Source organism: Anolis sagrei, chromosome 1, assembly GCF_037176765.1.
Source record: "Anolis sagrei isolate rAnoSag1 chromosome 1, rAnoSag1.mat, whole genome shotgun sequence".
Taxonomy (NCBI): domain Eukaryota; kingdom Metazoa; phylum Chordata; class Lepidosauria; order Squamata; family Dactyloidae; genus Anolis; species Anolis sagrei.
The window spans coordinates 250,261,203-250,284,396 of NC_090021.1; the positions used below are offsets into that span (position 1 = coordinate 250,261,203).

General features: G+C 38.1%; 1 protein-coding gene across 1 annotated transcript in view; it reads left to right on the forward strand.

The window, feature by feature from the left end:
- Positions 1-17,050, forward strand: part of COPB1 (COPI coat complex subunit beta 1) — a 28,342-nt gene extending 11,292 nt beyond the window's left edge. The window contains exons 8-22 of the mRNA XM_060767484.2: positions 2,378-2,497; positions 3,109-3,216; positions 3,434-3,580; positions 4,706-4,851; positions 6,374-6,470; positions 6,766-6,926; positions 8,688-8,808; positions 9,207-9,434; positions 9,587-9,766; positions 12,089-12,233; positions 12,714-12,833; positions 13,415-13,560; positions 14,178-14,267; positions 15,341-15,496; positions 16,725-17,050. Of these exons, the coding sequence (XP_060623467.1) occupies positions 2,378-2,497; positions 3,109-3,216; positions 3,434-3,580; positions 4,706-4,851; positions 6,374-6,470; positions 6,766-6,926; positions 8,688-8,808; positions 9,207-9,434; positions 9,587-9,766; positions 12,089-12,233; positions 12,714-12,833; positions 13,415-13,560; positions 14,178-14,267; positions 15,341-15,496; positions 16,725-16,784 (2,025 nt within the window). The 3' untranslated portion in view covers positions 16,785-17,050. The remainder of the gene's footprint in view (positions 1-2,377; positions 2,498-3,108; positions 3,217-3,433; positions 3,581-4,705; positions 4,852-6,373; positions 6,471-6,765; positions 6,927-8,687; positions 8,809-9,206; positions 9,435-9,586; positions 9,767-12,088; positions 12,234-12,713; positions 12,834-13,414; positions 13,561-14,177; positions 14,268-15,340; positions 15,497-16,724) is intronic.
- The last annotated feature ends 6,144 nt before the right edge of the window (positions 17,051-23,194 follow it).

A 23,194-nucleotide genomic window follows, 5' to 3' on the forward strand; every position in this document is an offset into this window, starting at 1 on the left:
AGGATAATAATATCGAGGATAGTTTTGACGGTGTGGTGAATGAATTAGAACCAGTCATCCTGAGGAGTGAGGTTGAATGGGCCTTAAGAAGCATTGCTAACAACAAGGCAGCAGGAGACGACGAGATCCCAGCTGAACTGTTTAAAATCTTAAAAGATGATGCTGTCAAGGTGATGCATGCCATATGCCAGCAAATATGGAAAACACAAGAATGGCCATCAGACTGGAAAAAATCAACTTATATCGCCATACCAAAAAAGGGAAATGTGAAAGACTGCTCAAACTTCCATACAGTGGCCCTTATTTCTCATGCCAGTAAGGTAATGCTCAAGATCCTGCAAGGAAGACTCCAGCAATACATGGAGCGAGAGTTGCCAGATGTTCAAGCTGGGTTTAGAAAAGGCAGAGGAACGAGAGACCAGATTGCCAATATCCGCTGGATAATGGAGAAAGGCAGAGAGTTTCAGAAAAACATCTATTTCTGCTTCATTGACTATTCTAAAGCCTTTGACTGTGTGGATCATAATAAATTGTGGCAAGTTCTTAGTGGGATGGGCATCCCAAGCCACCTTGTCTCTCTCCTGAGGAATCTGTACAAGGACCAAGTAGCAACAGTAAGAACTGACCACGGAACAACAGACTGGTTCAAGATTGGGAAAGGTGTACGGCAAGGCTGCATACTCTCACCCAACCTATTCAACTTGTATGCAGAACACATCATGCGATGTGCGGGGCTTGATGAATGCAAAGCTGGGGTGAGAATTGCTGGAAGAAACATTAACAACCTCAGATATGCAGATGACACCACTCTGATGGCCGAAAGCGAGGAGGAGCTGAGGAGCCTTCTAATCAAGGTCAAAGAAGAAAACGCAAAAGCTGGGTTGCAGCTAAACATCAAAAAAACCAAGATTATGGCAACAAGAATGATTGACAACTGGGAAATAGAGGGAGAAAACGTGGAGTCCGTGACAGACTTTGTATTTCTAGGTGCAAAGATTACTGCAGATGCAGACTGTGGCCAGGAAATCAGAAGACGCTTACTTCTTGGAAGGAGAGCAATGTCCAGTCTCGATAAAATAGTAAAGAGTAGAGACATCAGACTGGCAACAAAGATCCGCCTAGTCAAAGCCATGGTATTCCCTGTAGTAACCTACGGATGTGAGAGCTGGACCTTAGGGAAGGCTGAGCGAAGGAAGATCGATGCTTTTGAGCTGTGGTGTTGGAGGAAAGTGCTGAGAGTGCCTTGGACTGCGAGAAGATCCAACCAGTCCATCCTCCAGGAAATAAAGCCCGACTGCTCACTGGAGGGAAGGATACTAGAGACAAAGTTGAAGTACTTTGGCCACATCATGAGGAGACAGCAAAGCCTAGAGAAGACAATTATACTGGGGAAAGTGGAAGGCAAAAGGAAGAGGGGCCGACCAAGGACAAGATGGATGGATGGCATCCTTGAAGTGACTGGACTGACCTTGAAGGAGCTGGGGGTGGTGACGGCCGACAGGGAGCTCTGGCGTGGACTGGTCCATGAGGTCACGAAGAGTCGGAGACAACTGAACGAATGAACAACAACAACAACTTATTTTTCACAAAAAGTGAGACATACTTCCCTGTGTGCTGTCCAGAGACTGTTGTAACAAAACACCTCGGTATTTGAGATTTGACGTGAAATGCAATATAGACACATATTTTGAATTTTACCTATTTAAAATATGATGGAAAAATAGAGCAGAGCAGCCTATTTCGGAAGTAGACTTTTGTTCTGAAAGTGAATATCAATCAATCACTTTATTTATATCTTATGAATGGGACTCAAGGTGGTTTACAAATTAAATAAATACAACTACTGGAATTAAAAGATCTTCACCTGCTCATGAAAGAATAGTAAAGAGTGAGGAAGCTGAGCTCTCTGGGAATAGAATTCTGAAAGGCGTCATAAAAAAGACCTTTTCCTGCATTCTCACCAAACTTGCATATGAGGGTGTTGGGACTAAGAGAGGTACTTCCTCCAAAGATTCTGAAGATTGAACAAGCTGATGAGGGCAGACACAATTCTTTATTAGCTTGGGCCTGAGCTGTAGGGAAATGCTGTAATATTGCTAGGGAATGCCAAATAGATCCCACTTTTCCTTGGCCAACTAAGTCCCGTTGATATTGAAGAGAGAGGTTGAGAGAACACACATCAGAGAAATTAGCCTTGTGTCTGTTCTATGTGTGGTAATGGACTGTACTGTTTACAATCCAGTAGGCCTAAGATTTTGAAGTTTGGCATTGCTTTCAAACATGCTGCATCCCGATTAACTTTTACAATTTCTGTGGCCTCACAAAATTACAAATGGAATTATTTTAAATATACAAATCTTTTTTTTTTCAACTGAAGGCAGCAGCTCAGTGCTATATTGACCTGATTATCAAAGAAAGCGACAACAATGTGAAGCTTATTGTCTTGGATCGCTTGATTGAACTCAAGGATCACCCTGCCCATGAAAGAGTTCTGCAAGTGGGTATTACTTTAATATATTTAAAACAATGAAGCAAATTTTAGAAGTGCACTGTGATTAAATGATATCATTCTTTGAACTGATAGATTTTTGTTTATGGAGTTTTATCTGCAGTTGTAAAAATGTCCAAACTATTTTAAGTCAGCAATGTATGACCTTCATGGAATTTTATCTGTTGTTTTAAATGAAAAATGCCTTTTGGAGTAGTGAAATGAGCTATTTATCCTTTTCTCAGTGGTTGTTTTCTGCTCAGATTTTTCCCCACCTCCACCCTTTTTTTCCTTTTGTATGTTTACCTCAGTGAGTACGGAATGGAAAAACAGGTGAATTAGATAATTAGATTACAAAACAAGTCAAAAATAGGAAATGATCCAGGCACATCTTCCCCTCATTCTCTGGTTTCAAGTTGTACTTTCCTGATGCTGTTTTTCCATTTCCACAAATTGTTCATTGATTGTATTTGTGCATATCATCTAGTACGCATTCCCTCTGTAGAGAGTACTACTTTCAATTCTCTTTGCAAATTCGTCACTTCATTATACATAAGAATAACTACACTTAAAACAGCTTGATAATTGAAACCTTAAAAATAACCTGTATTTTATTTCAGGATCTAGTAATGGACATACTAAGAGTTCTGAGTACTCCAGATCTGGAAGTACGCAAAAAGACCTTACAGTTGGCTCTTGATCTTGTGTCTTCAAGAAATGTGGAAGAGGTAAAACACATGTTACTCTGTATTTCCTTCTTCTCTTACTTTTTGAAGAAACAGTGAAACGTTGTGTCTAAGTTCTTGAAAGTCGTTTTTCTATGCATATGTGAGTTCTGTTACTCAAGTGTGCATAGAATTTCAGTTTTAATCTTCATGTATTTTTTTCTTTTTAAAAAGCAACAACGATGCTGCAATGATTGTTTTTGTGTTTGTTTCTGTTTAGCTGGTGATTGTTTTGAAGAAAGAAGTAATTAAAACAAATAATGTGACGGAGCATGAAGACACTGATAAATACAGGCAGTTGCTTGTTCGGACATTGCATTCTTGTAGCGTTCGGTTCCCTGACATGGCTGCAAATGTCATTCCTGTGGTATGCAACTCATTTAACTTGTTTATCACTATTCCAGAATTATTCTTGCAACTACCTTGCAGTCATTACCCACCTTCTGTAGACAAGCTATATAAATCATTCAGTGCAAAGGCACAACAAGCTTCCTGTAGGTTACTGACAAACGTTAACAGTAACAGAACAATTGAGAGTAGCAAAGATAATAATAATAATAATAATAATAATAATAATAATAATAATAACAACAACAACAACAACAACAACTTTATTTTTTGTATCCTGCCTCCATCTCCCCAAAGGGACTCAGGGTGGCTTACATATGGCACAATGTGCATGGAGCAATGCAAGAAAAAAAATACAATACAATAAGAGGTAAAACCATAGCATATAAAGCAATTATTTAAACTTAAAACAGCGCCCAATACCTATGGTGAGAACTATCGTAAAACATGGCCAACCGTAAGCAGGAGCAGGGGAATGGGATAGTGCAAATTGTAGCTCATGAAGTAGGGAATGGGACGAAAGTTCAGTGCTGTCATTAATTGTGGACCATTGGGGTTACATACTACTTCCCAAATCTCATCTGAAACCACTGGAGGGAATTTAAACTAGGCTATCTTCAGGTTACTGAAGAGAACAGGCCATGTCAGGAAACAAAAGAATTATGGATCTAAAACTGCCAAAGTATACTCTAGACTGATTTACAGTCATTGTCAATGCTACTAGCAGTCCTTATCCAGCTACATCACTTTCCCTACTGCCTTTTGGGCAGTAATACTGCCCCTTCAGCACAGAAATACTTGTAGTCTTCCTAACTCCCTTCATCTGGATTTCAGATGGGATTAAGAATATTCTCTAAATCCAGAAAGCCTCTACTCAGACTTGTGGATCGTTACACAAGGATTTGGAATTTCTCTTTGTTCTGAGGCTTTTATTATTCATCTTTACTGGGTTTGAAGGTACAATCTCTTATGACCCCTGTTAGATATAGTGTTCCTTGCAATAACATAGGCTGACCTAGCTATATCAGAAAAAAGTTGAGTCCAGAGCACAATCAAGCCAGTTCCTGCCTTATTTGTTGTGCTGCTGAGGGTTTCTTCTAGAGTATGTGGTGTTTCTGTTAGTTCATGCTGACTCTTGTCCTAGTTGATGGAGTTCCTCAGCGATTACAATGAAGCTGCCGCTGCTGATGTTTTAGAATTTGTTCGTGAAGCCATCCAACGTTTTGAAAATCTCAGGCTGCTTATTGTTGAGAAGATGTTGGAAGTGTTCCACGCTATTAAATCTGTCAAGTAAGTGAAACATACTCCTGAGAATAAACTACAACCCAATTTAAATGATTCTCAAGTGATGTTTCAGAAATTTCTTCTCTTCCTTACACTCTGTTGCTTATGATGGTACTCAAAAACCAATGTGAGGGATGGAATTTTCCAGTTATCTTAGGTTTTGGGGGTCAGCATTCCTGGGAGGCTACTATGGGGAAAGGAGATTGCTCCCCTTTCTGGCTCCTCTTACAGAAGCAGTTCCATCTGTGAATCTCCTTACTGAATTTTGGCCAAATATTTTTTGTTCTTTATGCTATCAAAGCTATTGTTATGGGAAGCTAGATAGTTAAATGATGCAGGTTCAAGTCAGTTGGGGAGAAAAGTCTTAACAGAAATTCATGTTGTTGCCTGAGATTATTATAATTTCTTGTCTCCAGGCAAGTAGCTCTTGTTCTGCAGCATAAAACTAGATAAATCTAAATTGTTTTCAGAGATTTATATGTGTTTTTTTCACTTATCATAAAATAACATTCATAATAAAGTCTAAATGTGAAATGAAATGATTGAGCAAAGATAACTGAGTTAAATATAACTGAAGCAGCAAAGGATTATAATAATATGGTTACCTATCTGGGCTGTTTAACATGCTTTATTGGGTGGTTCTATGCAGACAGGCTATGAGTCCTATGATTGTGTGATGTCTATTTTTAAAATATACATTTCAGTTTGTGCACCAGTTTATTGTGCTAATGACCAATAATCTTACTTCTTCAGTTTACTTACTTTTTTTATATATATATAAAAAGGAAAAGTTTGATTTTTGGAAGGGAAGCCTAAACATACACAGTGATTTGATATGACTTACATATGACGAGTAGGTGTGATGATGATGATGATGATGATGATGATGATGATAATAATAATAATAATAATAAGCAACTTTATTTATACCCCACTACCATCTCCCCAACAGTGATTTGGGGCAGCTTACATGGGGCCAGGCCCAACAATACAATCACAATAAAATAAGATAAAGCCAAAACACAAAACAACAGCATAATAAAATTCATAAACATAAGAGTACAGTAAGCAATCACAGTGACAATGAGCGGGCCACATTTAAAAGATAACATACTAAAAAGCTAAACAAGTCAGGATGAGATAGGGAGGGAGCAGATTGTTTATGGGGGAGAGACTTATCAAAGCATTAAAAGGCATTCATAGAACCTAAAAGCTAGAAGTAATACTAAAGCCAGTTGAGACTGCAACCATGTACACACTTTCCTGGGAGTAAGTTCCTTTGAATACTGTGAATGTTACTTTGGTGTATTTTGTAATGGTGCCTGAGACAGTGGTGTTTTACCATGTAGTACCATGGCTTTGAGCCGTTGAGTAGAAAATTATGGCACCAATATGATAAAGGTATTTCTTGTAGGCTTTTAATTCCTGTGAGATAGAGTGACTAATGATTCTATGTAATGCATAAAACCACAGTGCAAATTCATTATCGACATAAATAACAGGAGTGACTTTCTGCCTCACTCTGTAGAATTTATCGCGGAGCTCTTTGGATCCTCGGAGAATACTGCAGCACAAAGGAAGATATACAGAGTGTGATGACAGAAGTCCGTAGATCACTGGGCGAGGTATTAATCTGCATTGTTAATCAAATACATTTTTCTTCCTACATTTCATAATGGGGGGAAAAAACTCCCCTGAAAATCCTGAATCAAAGCTTTGTTGATTCAGTGTAGCAGCTAATTGCCTCCTTAGTTAAAATAGACAAATGGGACAAAGGATACTTTTATCACAAGAAGGAAACCTCTTGCAGAAGGAAATTGGATACCTTGTATTCTTTGAAATGTATCAGAAAGACTTTTTTCCAAGCTGAAGTTTATGCTGGTCTTTTAAAAAAAAATTCTATTACTGTTTCACTTTCAGATCCCCATAGTTGAATCTGAAATTAAGAAAGAAGCTGGTGAACTGAAACCTGAGGAGGAAATTACTGTGGGTCCTGCCCAAAAGCTGGTTACTGAAATGGGAACATATGCTACCCAGAGTGCCCTTAGCAGCTCAAGGCCTGCCAAAAAGGAAGAAGAGAGGTGATTAATTTTTCTTTGTTCACCATTTATATGTGTATGACTTTGTTCTAATGCAAGAGTTTACCTGTGTGGTTTTATTTTATAGCTCTGTTTTCATATCTGCTCTCTTATTGAGAGTGTGATACCTAAGGTGTTGTGTGTATGGCATTAAATATTGCCAACTTGAGTCCCCTTTGGGGTGAGAGAGAGTGGGTCAAAGTATAGTAAATAAATAAAATAAAATAAATAAGGGCTAACTGCCAGTGAATCTGAGTTATCTGTCATTACTGATATTTGTTCAGAACTGAGTATACTTTACTATGTTTAAAACCTAAACACGCCATTACACAAGTCCAGAAGGTGGGGGTTTATCTCTTGGCAAGCAGTAAGGAGTCAAAAATGCCTTGCTGGCTGCAGACATACTGAGTTCACACAGGATATGTGGAATTTGGCAGTGAGCCCTGCTGAGTCATTAGAAAACCTTGTTTGCAATGTTATGGGACACGTAGCCTGTGCTTCTACAAAGCACACAGTGATTGCTTTTTGTAAGAAGCTTTTGCTCATGCTGCAAACATACAAATTATTCCAGTCAGCAATTGGGATGGGCTCCTTTGCCTCCTCCACTGGTCTTCTTAGCATTGTCTTTATGTGTTTATATTTATAAATAGTTTAATTGAATTTTCAGTGTATATTTTTATTTTTATTTTGTATTGCTTTGAACTTATATTCTGTAGTCTTGAGTCCCACTATTTGAAGAAAGTTGACATACAAATGAATATAATAATAATAATAATAATAATAATAATACCCCCGCCACCACTGCCCAGAATTACTTGTGTAAAAGTATGAGGAGACAATTTGAACAAAGGAAACTCCAGCAGCACAAGCTGTCTCTATCAGATTTTTCCCAATATCCTCTACTGTTTATCCTCTTCTCTCACATCTCAGGTCTTTTCTGAAGAGGTGTTTGAAGGAAGTGAGATTTGCGGTAGAGAGAGAGAGAGAGAGAGAGAGGGAGAACATGGAATTCACTATGATTGAACTACATGAGATGTAATCAATAATAGAAATAGCATCCCATTAATCCTTTGGGTCAGGTTATATGCAATATTTAAACCATATTATTACAATAGTTCTTTTAACTATTCTCTAGAAGTGAACCCTATTGAACCTAATGGGGCTTAATTCTGTGAAGATAAAAAATGGGTCTTGCACTTGCAATATGTAATTATATTCTACATACAATTCCTTTTGACAGCTGAACAAAGTTTTGAGACATTCATGTGCAGCAGATAAAACCAATAAGGCATATTTTTGAGTTTTGTTCACTAAAAGTCAATTTAGGGTATGTGAAAAGTTTCCAGTTCAACATTTCTCAGAAAACCTACCACATTTATTTCAGCTGCTTCTGTAATATTCAGCTTGAGGCAAATTAATCAGAGTGAATCATACAGATAGGATTTTGGTGTCAACATCTTGTCTTTGGGAAAAAGTTTACACATTGTCATCAGTCCTGTGTATATTTGGTTTGTTTTTATTCATTTAAAAAAATCAATCTCATCTTTTTCTACTTCAACTCAATATAACATAGCATGTTCAACATGGTCTTCCAAGAATTCTTGATTGAAATGTGCATACTGTCTTTTCTGTTTACCACACATAGCTAGCTAACTTTACATTTTTATGCAGGAGAAAATGTATGTCATACACATAGTTAAAATAACACATGTGGGGATGCCATGTATTGTTTTCCCGAATTTCAAAATTACTTTTCTTTTTTAGACCTCCACTGAGAGGCTTCTTGTTGGATGGGGATTTCTTTGTCGCAGCTTCCCTTGCCACAACTCTGACCAAGATTGCTTTACGTTATGTGGCTCTGGTTCAAGAAAAAAAGAAACAAAATGTAAGTTGTTTTTCATTGACGCATTCATGAGGTATTTTTTGCTATATTACAGTTTGTGAGAGGAAGTTATAACTCTCTAAGTACTCGACGATTAGAGCTTTTGTACAATTATAGAATCATCGATTCTTGGAAGAGACTCTTGGTCCACCCAGACCAGCCCCCTGCCAAGAAGCAAGAAAATCCTCTCTAAATTATTTTTCATTGAAGTTGCTCTGTGTACCTAACAGCTTTGATTTGTCTATAAGCTGGTCTTCAGAATCACCATTGCTGTTTCCTAAGTGGGATGTTCTAACAAATTATCATTGGAAAGGACAGGATATCTTGGAATATGTTGAATTTGAAAAGGAAACAATAAGCTTTAGTGTTCTCCTCTTTTTTTCTCTTCCCTCCTCATTTAGTCTTTTGTAGCTGAGGCAATGTTACTCATGGCCACAATTCTCCACTTGGGCAAGTCGTCTCTTCCCAAGAAGCCAATTACAGATGACGATGTTGATCGGATTTCTCTGTGCCTCAAGGTGCTCTCAGAATGTTCCCCTCTCATGAATGACATTTTCAACAAGGAGTGCAGGCAGTCCCTTTCTCATATGTTATCTGCCAAATTGGAAGAGGAGAAGCTCTCACAGAAGGTAAGACTCCAAAGGCACCTGTGCACTTGGGACCTTTCCAGGGATTTGACTCTTCCCAGAGCTCAGTTCAGTCCTTGAGAGAGGAATAAAAGATTCACTTTGTTACATTTCTTAAGTGCACCTTAACAAATCCTTCTTTTTCCTTACCACAGAAAGAGTCTGAGAAGAGGAATGTGACCGTTCAGCCAGATGACCCCATTTCTTTTATGCAGCTCACTGCTAAAAATGAAATGAGCTCAAAGGAGGATCAGTTTCAGCTCAGTCTGTTAGCAGCCATGGGGAATACTCAGAGAAAAGAAGCTGCTGATCCACTGGCATCCAAGCTTAACAAGGTGATGCAAAGTTTAATTCTTCCCAGAGCACTTTACAGTCGTTTGTATTTTCAATTGATTTCTTTAGTAAAATTATAGTTAAAATTTGCATAATGCTGTCATACAGTCTGGGCAACAAAGAAAGCAGGTGGTTAACATTTCACAGCTATCTTTGCACTGTACTGCAACATTAGAAAACATATGAAGCTTACTGCGTTTTGGTGACATTCTTAAAACCAATTAGATTCCTGTAGGATTTTTGTTGTCTTTACCAATCGATAATGAAAGCCTAGCGGGGAAACTCTGGAAACAGAAATACTTCCTGTGAATTAAGAAAAACTGACGAGATATTGAATAGAAATGGTTTTACTGTGAAAAAACAAAGAAGTGATATTAGGATTGTGACACTTTAGTCCATTAGAGCTTAATACTTCGCTGAACATTTGCCTACAATCCTGAAGAAGTTAATGGCATTTGGGGATTTATACTCTCAATTAGTGTGGGATGTATAAGAACTTAAATCTGGCTTATTTACTTAAATGGAAGAATGCATTTGAGAGAATAAAACAATGTTCAATAATGGTTTTTCAGTTTCAATAGTTATTAACCAGCTCTTTGATAATGGATACTTTTTAAAAGCAACAACAACTGGTGAGCTTATATTAACAGTTGACATTTGAAAAGAGACTACATCTCAAGAAGCTAAAAAGGGATGTATATTTTATCCAAAGATTAAACCAAAATGACTTTGCACAGTTTTATTTCAGGGCATCTCAGGTTTCATTAAAACAAAAGAAATCTCGGAAATTCCCAGCTCCTAAGCACAATAATCAGAAGCTAAAATGAGTGTGTATGTGTGTGTGTATTTGCTCCCAAGTAGCATGTTTCAGGATTTTTTTGAGTACTAAGGTCCCTAGTGTGTTGAGAAGATAAATTTTTCAGTGATCAATGAGTTACAGTCACCCCCCCCCCCTCCAACTTTCAGAGGGGTTATAGCAGTGGTTCTCAACCTGCGGGTCCCCAGGTGTTTTCGCCTACAACTCCCAGAAGTTCCAGCCAGTTTACCAGCTGTTGGGATTTCTGGGAGTTGAAGGCCAAAACATCTGGACCCACAGGTTGAGAACCATGGGTTAGAGGAACAGGGCATCTGTGAAAATGGGAAAACTGCAAATTCAGTGAGAAGAAGTCAGGGGCAAGATTCCCTGGCGGTTCCTTTAGCTTGCAAAGCAGGTTGCTGGGGGACTCCCCAAAAGGTTGGGAGAGCACAAAGAGTGGGTCCCTGGCAGCATAGCTCACATTCAACCCCACCCCTTCCAAAGCCCAAGACCACCACACACAACAACTTGGGCTTCAGGAAGAGAAAGCACAAATAATTGTTGCCACCTCCAAACCTTTCCTTAAGCACAAGGTTAACACATTCACATTCCCACAACAACCTTGAGTATAAGTAAAAAAATGGATATAAGTAATTTTTATTATAATAAATACATACTACAAACACACCCACAGCCTCAGGAGGGGATACTGAAGAATTGCTGCTGCCACCAGCCCCAGTTGTGTGAAACTGCATGCAGTGATCTTGTGCTTCAAGAGGGAGTTGGTAGTGGTGGCACCAGTTGCACGGCGCACACTCGTACCTCTTAGTCCATAGAGATAGGAATACAGACTGAGCCAAGGGTGCAGGGAGCTTAGACTCAGTCTATACCCCCATCTCTCTTGACTAAGGAACCAAAGCAAAGAGCCTCTTTCATCCTGGTAAATGAAAGAAAGCTGGCACACTTGCAAATATCCGCATATGACGAGCTAGGTAAGACTAATTTTCAGAAGGCTGCAAACTAAAACTGACCATGGTGCACCATCCTTAGCTTGAAGTAAAACAAATGTGGTTTTTAGCATCTTGAGTTGATTCCTCCCTTTACTACAGATTTTTCATAAAACATTAATAGCACAATTTACCTAATGAAGAATTTCTTTTTTACCTATCTCCAGGCTCTTTCCCTTCCTTGTCCTTGTTCTGAAGGGTTTTTTGTTGTTGTTTTTGTTATTTTTGAAGCAAGCAGTAGCATTGGGAGATTGGTAAAAATAGGGCTGGAAAAACACAGACTTCAAGTGTTAAATTGCAGCAATATGCCTGGAATGAACAATACAATAGAGTGTTAGCTGAGAAAGAATGCAAAGTAAATAGCATCTCTTACTGATTTTCTGTTAAAGAAGCAATACACAGAAAAAACATCTACTTTATTAGCAGCAGTGTATGTATACCTTCATTCATTAAGATCAGTTAGGATATTCTAATCACAAATGTATGTGATTGCAGTCTAAATCTGTGTTTCTGTTTGACAGGTGACTCAGTTGACAGGTTTCTCCGATCCGGTTTATGCTGAAGCTTATGTTCATGTCAACCAATATGATATAGTATTGGATGTGCTTGTGGTCAATCAAACCAGCGATACTTTGCAGAATTGCACACTTGAATTAGCTACATTGGGTAAATAACAATATCTCTGATTTTGTTGTTGTCATTGTGTACCATTAAGGAAAAGCTTACTAGTGGTCTTTCTTGCTAGGAAACATTCAAAAGAAGGTGACTTTCCAAAGGCTTCCCAGTGGATATCCATGAATGTGAATCCTAGCCATCCTAATACATTCTAATCAATACTCAGGACAATTGGTTCTGTTGTTTATGTATATCCAAGTTCACTGTAGTGTATGACAACCCGGTACTTAGGTGTTCTTGGCAAGATTTATTCAGAGAGAGTTTGCCATTGTTTTTTACTTCAGCTGAGAGAATGTGAGTTGCTCTAGATTGTCCAAGGGGTTTCCATGAATAACTCGGGATTCTAGTCCTGATCTCCTGAAATCCTGGTTCAGCACTCAGATCACTACACCATACTGACTTTCTTTTGTACAATTAGTCATTTTTACATACAGTGATTTCCTTGACTAACATTTAAACCATTTTAAACAGGTGATTTGAAGCTCGTGGAGAAACCATCTCCTCTGACACTTGCCCCCCATGACTTTGCCAATATTAAGGCCAATGTGAAAGTAGCTTCTACAGAGAATGGAATCATTTTTGGTAATATTGGTAAGCATCTTGTTTATTTTGCATGAAATCAAGAAACTTTGAAATTTTGATGCTTTAATTTCCCCTTGTAAGGATGTGAGTGGATTAAATGGAATCCAAAAAGGATTTCGAAGATGCAGGGTTTAAAACATTAGAAAATTGTTGAGTTGCTTTGAGTTTTCCAGGCTGTGTGGCCATGTTCCAGAAGCATTCTCTCATGACATTTCGCCCACATCTATGGCAGGTATCCTGAGAGGTTGTGAGGTCTTTTGGAAACTAAACAAGTGAGGTTTATATAGATGTGGAATGTCCAGGGTGGGAGAAAGAGCTCTTGTCTGTTTGAGGCAAGTGTAAATGTTGCAACTGGCCACCTTGATTAGCATTGAATAGCAGACAAGAGTTCTTTCTCCCACCAGCAGACAAGAGTTCTTTCTCCCAATACATACAGCCTGGAAAACTCACAACAACTCAGTGATTCCAGCCATAAAAGCCTTCAACAACACATTAGAGAATTGTTTTTGAAGAGTGATTTTTGCTCTGAATTGATTCAAATTGAAACCTTAATATTGTTGATAATTTAGTATTCATTTTTATTTTTTTAGTGTATGATGTTTCTGGAGCAGCCAGTGACAGAAACTGTGTCGTCCTGAGTGACATTCATATCGATATAATGGATTACATCCAGCCTGCTACTTGTACTGATGCAGAATTCCGTCAGATGTGGGCAGAATTTGAGTGGGAAAACAAAGTGAGCGCTCTCTTTATGATTACTAACTTTTAAAATAAGAATATTTTAAAGAAACCTTTACTGTGTAGTGTTTGTTGGTGTGGTTGCCAGCTGTCATTACTCTCTATGGCAGATTTCTGTGGAATAGCTATAGCAACAGCTGGACGAAAGGATAGATGCATCCTCAACAAGTCAAACACCATATACAGCCTTTCCATTTGAGCCAACATACTGCTTTTTAAGTGACACTCTCCTGTTGTACTCCTGACAAGCCCAACCATCAGTTTTGATCAGTACAGGTTTTGTTTAAAACCATATACCTTGAGGCTGAGAGAGTGTGACTTGTGTAAATTCTGGAAAATGCTGGAAAACAAATTCATGATATAAGCTAAATTAAAGGAATTGGGAACTATACTTATAGGGAATAGTTTACAATCACATTTAATTATTGAATTATAGTTAATTCAATATTAGCTTAGATTTATGTTTTTGTAAAATCCTCTGGACAAATCTCTGCATTATATATTATATATTGTATTCTCTGGACAACCCTTTGTAGTATATATTGTAATTACTTTTATGAGAAAGAGAAAAAGTTTGAAAGGATCATTGTTCCTGTATTTCTTTATTTTTTAAAGGTTACAGTTAATACAAATATAGTGGATCTGAACGAATATTTACAACATATATTGAAATCAACTAATATGAAATGCCTTACACCAGAAAAGGTAAGAATGCTTAGTGCTAAATTATAAATCCAGTTTCAGCCTACAAATACAATCATTTATTTTGATAACATTGCCTTAGTGGCTAATTCACTTTCTATGAAGGGATCAGAGTTATAGAACTGGATTTTCCAGCCTTCTGCTGCACTCCCCCTTGGGGGGAAAAACATGATCCCATAACCTTGGAAAAATTTGGAATGGTGTGAGATATAATAAGGGCTCCAAAGAAGATGGGAAATCAGCATGACATCCATGCCACTAAGTATTTTCCCTATCTTTTGAACTGAATTAACATTCAGTAGGTTTGGGAATTCATAGAATAATTGGAACTGAAATGGCTACAAAGACCATCTAGTTGAACTTTCTGCCATGCAGAAATGCAAAAGTAAAGCACTCCTGGCAAATGAAGACCTCCAAAGAAAGAAAGTCCACCACCTTCACAGGCAGTCTATTCCACTGTTGGAACAACTGTTACTGTCAGGAACTTCTTGCCAAAGTTTAGATGGAATTGCTTTTATTGCAGTTAGAACCCATTGCAATTTAGTCTCTGGAGCAGCAGAAAACAGGGTTGTTCCATCTTCGACATGACATCTCTTCAGATATTTATAGTCATGATTTTGTGGTTTTTGCTCTCCACTGAGTATATATACTATGTATGTTTTTGTCTTAACAAGGAGAGAGGAAGAGAGGTTAAAATGTTGTGCAATGAGAAGACCAAACTTGAACTGAGGAATGAGCAATTGCAGCACCCTCATGAACTGCAATTACTTACCTATCCAAGTAACATGAAGGGCCCACACAATACTATTAAAACACCAAATAAACAAAAAAAAAACCTCACCCAGAAATCCATTGTATAGGACCTACAACCCACGTAAAAGATAAATTGCTGCTCTGAAGGTTCCAGAAAATTCAGATCCTTTCTTCTGTCAGAAAAAGGCTCAGGGTTAGGGCATTTGAAGGCCAGGAGGCCCAGGAACTGCTCTTCTCACACAAAAGAATTGTGTAAGGTGCCTGTGGAGAAAACCACCTTTACAAAATGAAGGTTTGGAAATCTTGAAATCTTGTCTTTCCAGGCTCTTTCTGGTTATTGTGGCTTCATGGCTGCCAATCTCTATGCACGGTCCATATTTGGAGAAGATGCCCTTGCAAATGTCAGCATTGAAAAGCCAATTCATCTTGGACCTGATGCGCCAGTTACAGGACACATAAGGATCCGTGCAAAGAGTCAGGTAACAGGGTTTTCTGTTAACCACTTCCTTTTAAATTGTGAACATCCCATCCCATTTTGGAGTTTTTGATTGAAGACCACTGCATAAAAATAGCTATGACAAGTGGTCTTCCTATGTAAGAGGGGAGAGTGGTGCTTTGATCTCTGCCAATTATCTTGGACGACAGTTCCTGAAATATTTCCAAATAAATATTTTTGGGGATAGAAAGATGAGTATTTCAGGAACTTGTCTTTAGTAGATAGTTATGTGAAATAGAGAAAGTTCTAAAACCTATAAGAAGGGATCAAAAGAGCTATGTGTGGACTTCTTTGGAGTTTAGGGGGTTTCTTAGACCCTGTGGTTTATATATGTCCCCTGAAAATCTACCTCTGAAAGACTCATATGCGTAAAAAATAATGTTTGGTTTGGTGTTGGGAGATGTCGTTAGAACACATTTATAATTTCTTTATTACTGATGTTTATATATATATTTAAAAAAAATGTTCGGTAAACAACATACAATTAATATAAAATAATGCAATTTTGGAAAAACAATAAAACAAACTTAATAAAACCAGAAGATGATTTCAGACAAAACCAATCCAATGAAGTGCAAGGAAATATTGAGGAGCTAAAACTAACAAAAATATAAAGGAAATATTAAAACCACAAATATGAGTCGCCGACTGCCTTGAGTCGCCGATAGGCTGAAAAAGGCGGTATACAAGTATAGTAAATAAATAAATAAATAAATATGTTAAGGGTGGGTGTTAAAATAGCAAAAATGTATAAGGCTAGGGAAAATACACATTTTAGTGTGGTGATAGCAGGAAAAAATTGTGCATCAGTCAAATTTCCCACTGATTTGTTTCCTCCTAAAAATTTCAAGGACACCACTGGAGAGGCCCTGTCTTAAGTAAGTGGCCTTCTGGGCTTCAAAATGAAGAGGCCATTGGAGAAAAGTTCTGGTCAATGACCTTAGGGATGGATGAGCTCCTAGAGAAAAGATATTCCATCATATTATAAATTTTCAGGCCACATAACACTTTACAGGTCAGAATCAGCACTTACAAATATAAGCCACCCTGCACTACTAATCTTAAACATCCTGTTTGGATCCATGAATACTGGTTGTTTCAGGAGAGATGTTTAAATTGAGAGATACAATTTTGTTGGATGTTACCTGTTGCAAAATGAAATGAAGCATGTACTATTTATAGTGTAATTCTTTTTTTCATCTCTTTTACAGGGAATGGCACTAAGCCTTGGTGACAAAATAAACCTCTCGCAGAAGAAAACAAATGTATAAATTTCAGATTCTTCTGATTAATTATAGTTAAGCGCTTGGAATTTTGCTTGTTGGATTCAGAACATCTTGTATTCTTCTCTTTCCTTTGGTTGTAGAAGCTGATCTTCTTGTGCTGAATGCATTCCAGCAGATAATTTGTAGGTTTTACTTATCACTCCAAGATCAGTGTTGATAAAACTTTAAATCAGCATTTTCACCCAATGTTCTTGGAAGTCATGTTGTCTAGTCTCCTATATGTCCTATTTCAATAAAATAACAGAAACAAATTGTCTACTAGACTGACTGTTTCAATCACAGGCTACTTCTGGACTATTTTGATTTTAAAAAATATTTCATTTACTTTTGAGGAAGGTGAAACTCATGGGACTACCCATCAGGGTATCTCTTTTCAGTCACCCTTCCATTCGGGGTGCATAGAATGGTGTATACACAGCTCGGATCCTGAAAAACTTTTGCATTTACCTCAATAGAGAGACAGTCTGCATGATATACTTTGTGTTCATGGAGTTTCTCTCAGTTGAAATGAACAAGTATCCCTGTAAATCAGGAAGTCCTTGTTGTGTCACTGTGTGGGACACCATTACCATGTACAGTAGGAGCCCACAGTGGCGCAGTGGGTTAAACCCTTGTGCTGGCAAGACTGCTGGCCAATAGGTCAGTGGTTTGAATCTGGGGAGAGAAGGTTGAGCTCCCTCTGTCAGCTCCAGCTCCCCATATGGGGACATGAGAGAAGCCTCCCACAAGGATGGTAAAACATCAAACATCCAGGCATCCCCTGGGCAATGTCCTTACAGATGGCCAATTCTTTCACACCAGAAGCAACTTGAAGTTTCTCAAGTCATTCCTGACACACACACATACAAAAACTATGTACAGTAATTCTGGATTGCACTGAGAGAGTCTTGATGGGTTTTTTTTAATACTATGTAGTAAAATACAATTTTTGTCTCTGGTGAGAGATAAGAGTTATTTAAATGTACATTTCAAATACCCTGCTGTTCACATGTTCCTAAAGGTTAAAGATATGTAAAAGCAACAAATTTAAACCAAATTCACAGAGTTCTGGTTTGAGCACTGGATTCTAGAAACGGATTCAAATCCTCACTTGGTCATGAAACTCTTGAGTTTCACACTCTCTCAACTTTTGAGGTATGCAATAGCAAACCTCTTTTGAATAGATCTTGGCAAGACACCCCTGTGATAGATTTGCCTTAGGATAGGTCAGAAATGTTTTGAAGGTACACACAACAATGAAGAAAATAATAGAATTGAAAATTATATCAGTGGCAGGCCTTTATTTAAGTTCATAAGTTCATTTCAGCATTCTGAAAACCAACAAACATTAACATCCAATGAATATGGAAAAAACCTTAATGGATGGTGTTTACCAAGATCGACTAGTACATCTCTATTTTCAGATAGCTGCACCTGCCATTTCATGCCTCATGTTCCATAAGTGGCAAGTTTAAAATTTCTTTTTACCCATACTACACACATTCTCACTTAAGAAGGTTTGTGAATTCTTAAATAATAAAATGCAAATGTTGTCATGGGAACACTCACTTTTGGAGAGGATAATTATGATGTGTTGGAATGTGAAAGAAACCTGTTCTATCAGCAGGTTGCCATGAGAAGCAGATGAAGACATTAATCTTATTTATGGAAAAGAATAATGCACAGAACAAGACTTGTTTTTTTAAAAGGGAGAAGTGAAGACTTGTACCCGAGATGATGAATTCAAGTGTATTCAATGTATGTGAAAAACACTGTTATAAAAGGTTTCTCTCTGTTATCAGCCAAAATAAAATATTTTGGGCAATATGGTGGCAGAGGTTCTGTAAAGTAGTGGGGATGGAAAAAGAGAGAAGCTGCTTGTTTTATATTGGGGCGAGGACCTCAATCCCAACTGCTTCGAAAAACTTAGTGATTGGTTTATTTTTGTCCCTCAGATGTCTAGGATAATGGTTCCCAACCTTTTTTTTAAAACCAGGGACCACTTAGAATCATAGAATCAAAGAGTTGGAAGAGACCTCATGGGCCATCCAGTCCAACCCCCTGCCAAGAAGCAGGAATATTGCATTCAAATCACCCCTGACAAATGGCCATCCAGCCTCTGCCAGACTTTGACCAGAGACCACTCTCTAACATTAGTACAATAAGGGTTACAAATCAGTTTTTGGTCAACTTTAGATTTAGTTTGGTTATTTGGGATGCTGATTCAGAAAATTGCATTGGATAAACCACATGAGCTCTAGTTTCTGATACAGAACATATGCCATCCAGTAGTTGCCATTTGTTCACCCACAGAAAACCATATTTAGTTAACCTCGGCACTATAAGAGGGTCTTGTGAGACCAGTTGCTCTTGTTGCAACGGTGTAGTAATGGTGAGACCTCAGACCATATTTTAGTTCTTGTGAACAACTGGTGGTCCATGGATCACAGGTTGAGAACCACTAGTCTAGGAAGTAGGAACCCTCAAAACCTGCAGTGCTGCTCCCCCTACGTATCTAATACCCCCCCCCCCAAAAAACCCCCAAATGCACCAAAAAGAAATCTAACTGCAAATAAACTCAAAGGAAAATAGGGTGTTATTTTTGGTTTCGTTTCAGTGCAGTGTTGTGGTCCACCAGTATATGGATGTGTGAGAAAACTGGGCTGGAAACATGTTTGTGCTAACAGACATGTTTTTTTTTTCTCCTTGGAAATTTTGTGTGGCCAGCAATATCACATGAACCTACAAATGTCTCTTGAACCTATACTTACCCATAGGCCACCCTTGTGCTAGACCATTCCAATTGAAAACACTTCCTAATCCCACATAGAGACTGGGAAATGGTTTTCTAAAGTAACTACACAGGAAGTGAAACTAGTTAATATTCTGTTTATCATTAAAATTATGTGCATTCCAATTTCTCCAAAATTAGTAAGACAGGTCAATGACACACAATACATCGTCCTTCTATGATTCAGTTTTGCAGTGCTCCTAATTATAACTCTGATACCAGACTGTAAGCGAAATGCGTTGCAGAAATCTTTAGACTTGTGAAGGAAAATCTGAGGTGCTGGGTCTGTCTGTAAATACTTCTTTATCTGAAAACAAAAGTTGGTAGCTGTTGGCAAGCTTTGAAGCACATACCGTCACATTTCAAATAAAGAAAAGGAAGGATGTTGTATGCGGCATACCTGGTATGTGGTTGTTAAAAGTGAGGTTGAAGAGTAGGAGGAATATGATTCCTAGTGAGATTAATGTGTACCAAACGAAAATAGCATGTACTCTAAAGTTAAGGTCATGAAATCTTCAAGTTAGGCCTTTCTTTAGATACCTCAGGTACATTATGTATCATTGAGGGAGAAAACCTTTTCAGTTAAGATGACTTAAATTTGAAATGCTTTCTAACTGGGCATGCAATTGGTCCAGACATTACTATTAATCCTGACATTACCATTGTTTGAACATTCGCTCAATATCTTTCTGTTTGTTTGGGCATTTGCATGTTTTTGTCTGTTCTGTTGTATGTGCTGGGTGGAGCTTAGCATTTGCCTTTATTGTTCTTGTTGTGTGTTTTCAAGTCTTGTCTGACTTATGGCGAACCTATCATGGGATTTTCTTAGCAAGATTTCTTCAGAGAGGGATTGTCTTTGCCTTCTTCTGAGGTTGAGCGAATGTGACTTGCCCAAGGTCACCCAATGGGTTTCCATGATTGAATGGGGATTTTAACCTCCAGCTTTTCCTCTTGCCCATTGACTCACTTCACCAATGAAATGCCAATGAAAATCTGTAACGGTGAGGTAACATCCTGGAGGACAGTCACCATGAGGAGACTGTACAGAAGGGATTCAGAACATCTCCAACTAAATAATGGCTTCCTACATCTGCAGGAGAATAGCAGCTGTGAAGATGCTCAAACAGGAAACAAGCAACAAGGGATAACACATACCAAGGAAGGAGTCAAAGTAACCACCAACCACAACAGGAAGAAAAGTAATGTGCTAGGGGTTGGGTACTTGCTCCTCAGCATTATATGGACACCTGTGTGTCAGCCTGACAAGATGAATCGGAGTATGCTGGTTAGGGAAAAGAGTAAATGGGAGAAGATTCGCTTTTGGAACCACTGTCTTCACTTCTTATGCAGAGGAATGTTGGTTATAGATGGACTCTAGTGCACAAAGATTGAAGAAATGTATTTGGTACTAGTATGGCAAGTCTGATCTAGAGGGCCTTAAACTAAATAATTGTTAGGCTGCAGATAATAGCTCAAACACCAGTCCAAAACATATGATTGACAGTAAGCCTGATTTCTGTACCAAATGAATGCACAGTGCAATCACCCTATTGAAATGAAGGGCTTCTGGCCCAAGAAAGCAATAGAGACATTGAAAATACCTAAAGAGGGCATGTTTTGCTGGTTGTGGATACCGGTCCAGTGGATAAGGAGGCCATACTGTATAAAGAATTGGATTCATATTTTAAATGCCTGCTTCTCAATTAAATTCACCAGTTAAATTTCTCTTGGCAGCTTCTAGCCTGAGATGGCATCTGTGTTCATTAAACGGGTGCTAGCTCCCTTGTTTCCAAATGCTTCTATTCATTAATGAATACTGTGGTTTCCTACTTGTGCTGTCCTGGTTCATAATAGGGTCACTAAATTGATTTTTTCCCTCTGGGGATACACTAGCTGCTGTAGCTCATTTCACATGACAATTATTTGAAGAAGCAGAAGTTGTGATTTCTTATAACAATGTAATTTAATTTAGATTAACGCTCAACTATCAAGGGGAAGATTCCAGATATGTTACTACACAATGCTATTGAGGTGATCTTTGTCCATTATTCTTAAAAAGATGTGAATATACATTCATCCTTATCCAGGCCCCTTCCACACAGCCATATAACCCAGAATAGCAAAGCAGATAATCCACAATATCTGCTTTGAACTGGGTTATCTGAATCCACAATGTGGGATTTTATACAGCTGTGTAGAAGGGGGCTGAGTTGCTACCTGTCAACCATTCATTGGCATATCTTGACAGTCTGAGCAACAAGATCATCATATGGGTGGCTGCCTTGTATTGCTTTTTTGTGGAATGTGGATCCATAGCAACAAGCAAAATAACTAGAAACAGAGGGGAATAGCAAAAATTCTCTCTCTGATTTGATTGTTGTAGTAGTCCAGTGTTCAAATCATTATACTCCGCTTGCTCTCATCTCCTTCTATGTCTTTTGAAAATGTACTGTCTGCTTCATAATTCAGAATGGCTCTAGTTTTGTCCTTAAAAAGTTTTTAAATGAGTCACAAATGTGTCTGTAATAATGAGACAAGCATTCAGTTTCCCGTGAAACTGTTTATAATGGATCAGAGCACAGTCTCGGGCAGATGGTTTCATGGTGACGACAACAACAATTACTTGTTCTTCTCCTATTATGCTCAAATCTGTCAAGCAATTTTGAGTCGAAAATAGAAAACCTACAATTGGCCACTGATGATACTGTAGATTCTACTTATGGTCTACATGGCATAGGGTGAAAAATAAAATCACAAAATGTATGCGCATTTTTGCAGCCTGAAACTATCAGACATTATCTTATCCCCATTGGTTTCAATTTGGCTCTTAATAGAGAAATGATTAAAGACAAAGTAGTTTTACTACTGAGCAACAATTTGCTTAGAGGTAAAACTATTTCTTCAGCTGCTTATTTTTCTGAGATGTCACTTAATCATGACTCAGAAATCCGGACCATAAAAAAGAATTAATTTGATTAGCTTAAGCTGCCAGTATAAATCTTATCAACGCGAATTAGTGATTTGATATTTATAGGGATATTGACTCATGGAATTACGTAATTTTTTTTTTTAAGTTCATGCAATCAAGAGCAGTATTGTGTGGTACTCGTGGCTGCAAAGGATCAAGGACTTACCAAAGATCAACCAGTGCATTTCTATGACCAAGTGGGGATTCGAACGCTGGTCTCTAGAGTTGTAGTCCAACAATCAAACCATTGCAGCATGGTGACTCAGTTTACCACTGTTGCACTATTACTCTACAGATATTTTTTAAAGAAAAGGTACTAGATGAGAAATTGGAAGTAATCGGAGGATTACGACTCTTCAAGAAAAAAAAATCTGGGGAGAAATGAGAGGAGATTGTATATATTGCATCTAACATCACAGGCCATTTCAGAAGCAAGATGTAGCACAAAGGAATTGAAATATCCTGCCATTCTACTGAAGTTGTATTTTTTTTAAGCCAGGAGTGTTTTGGATACACAGGGGACATGAAACATGAAGAAGCTTCCAAAAGCAACATTAAGCAGCACAACATATATCAGTACAGATTACTATTCTAAATAAGACTACTGAACATGAATGGATAAAGGTTGTATAATATGGCTTTGTTGGAAAACAGTAA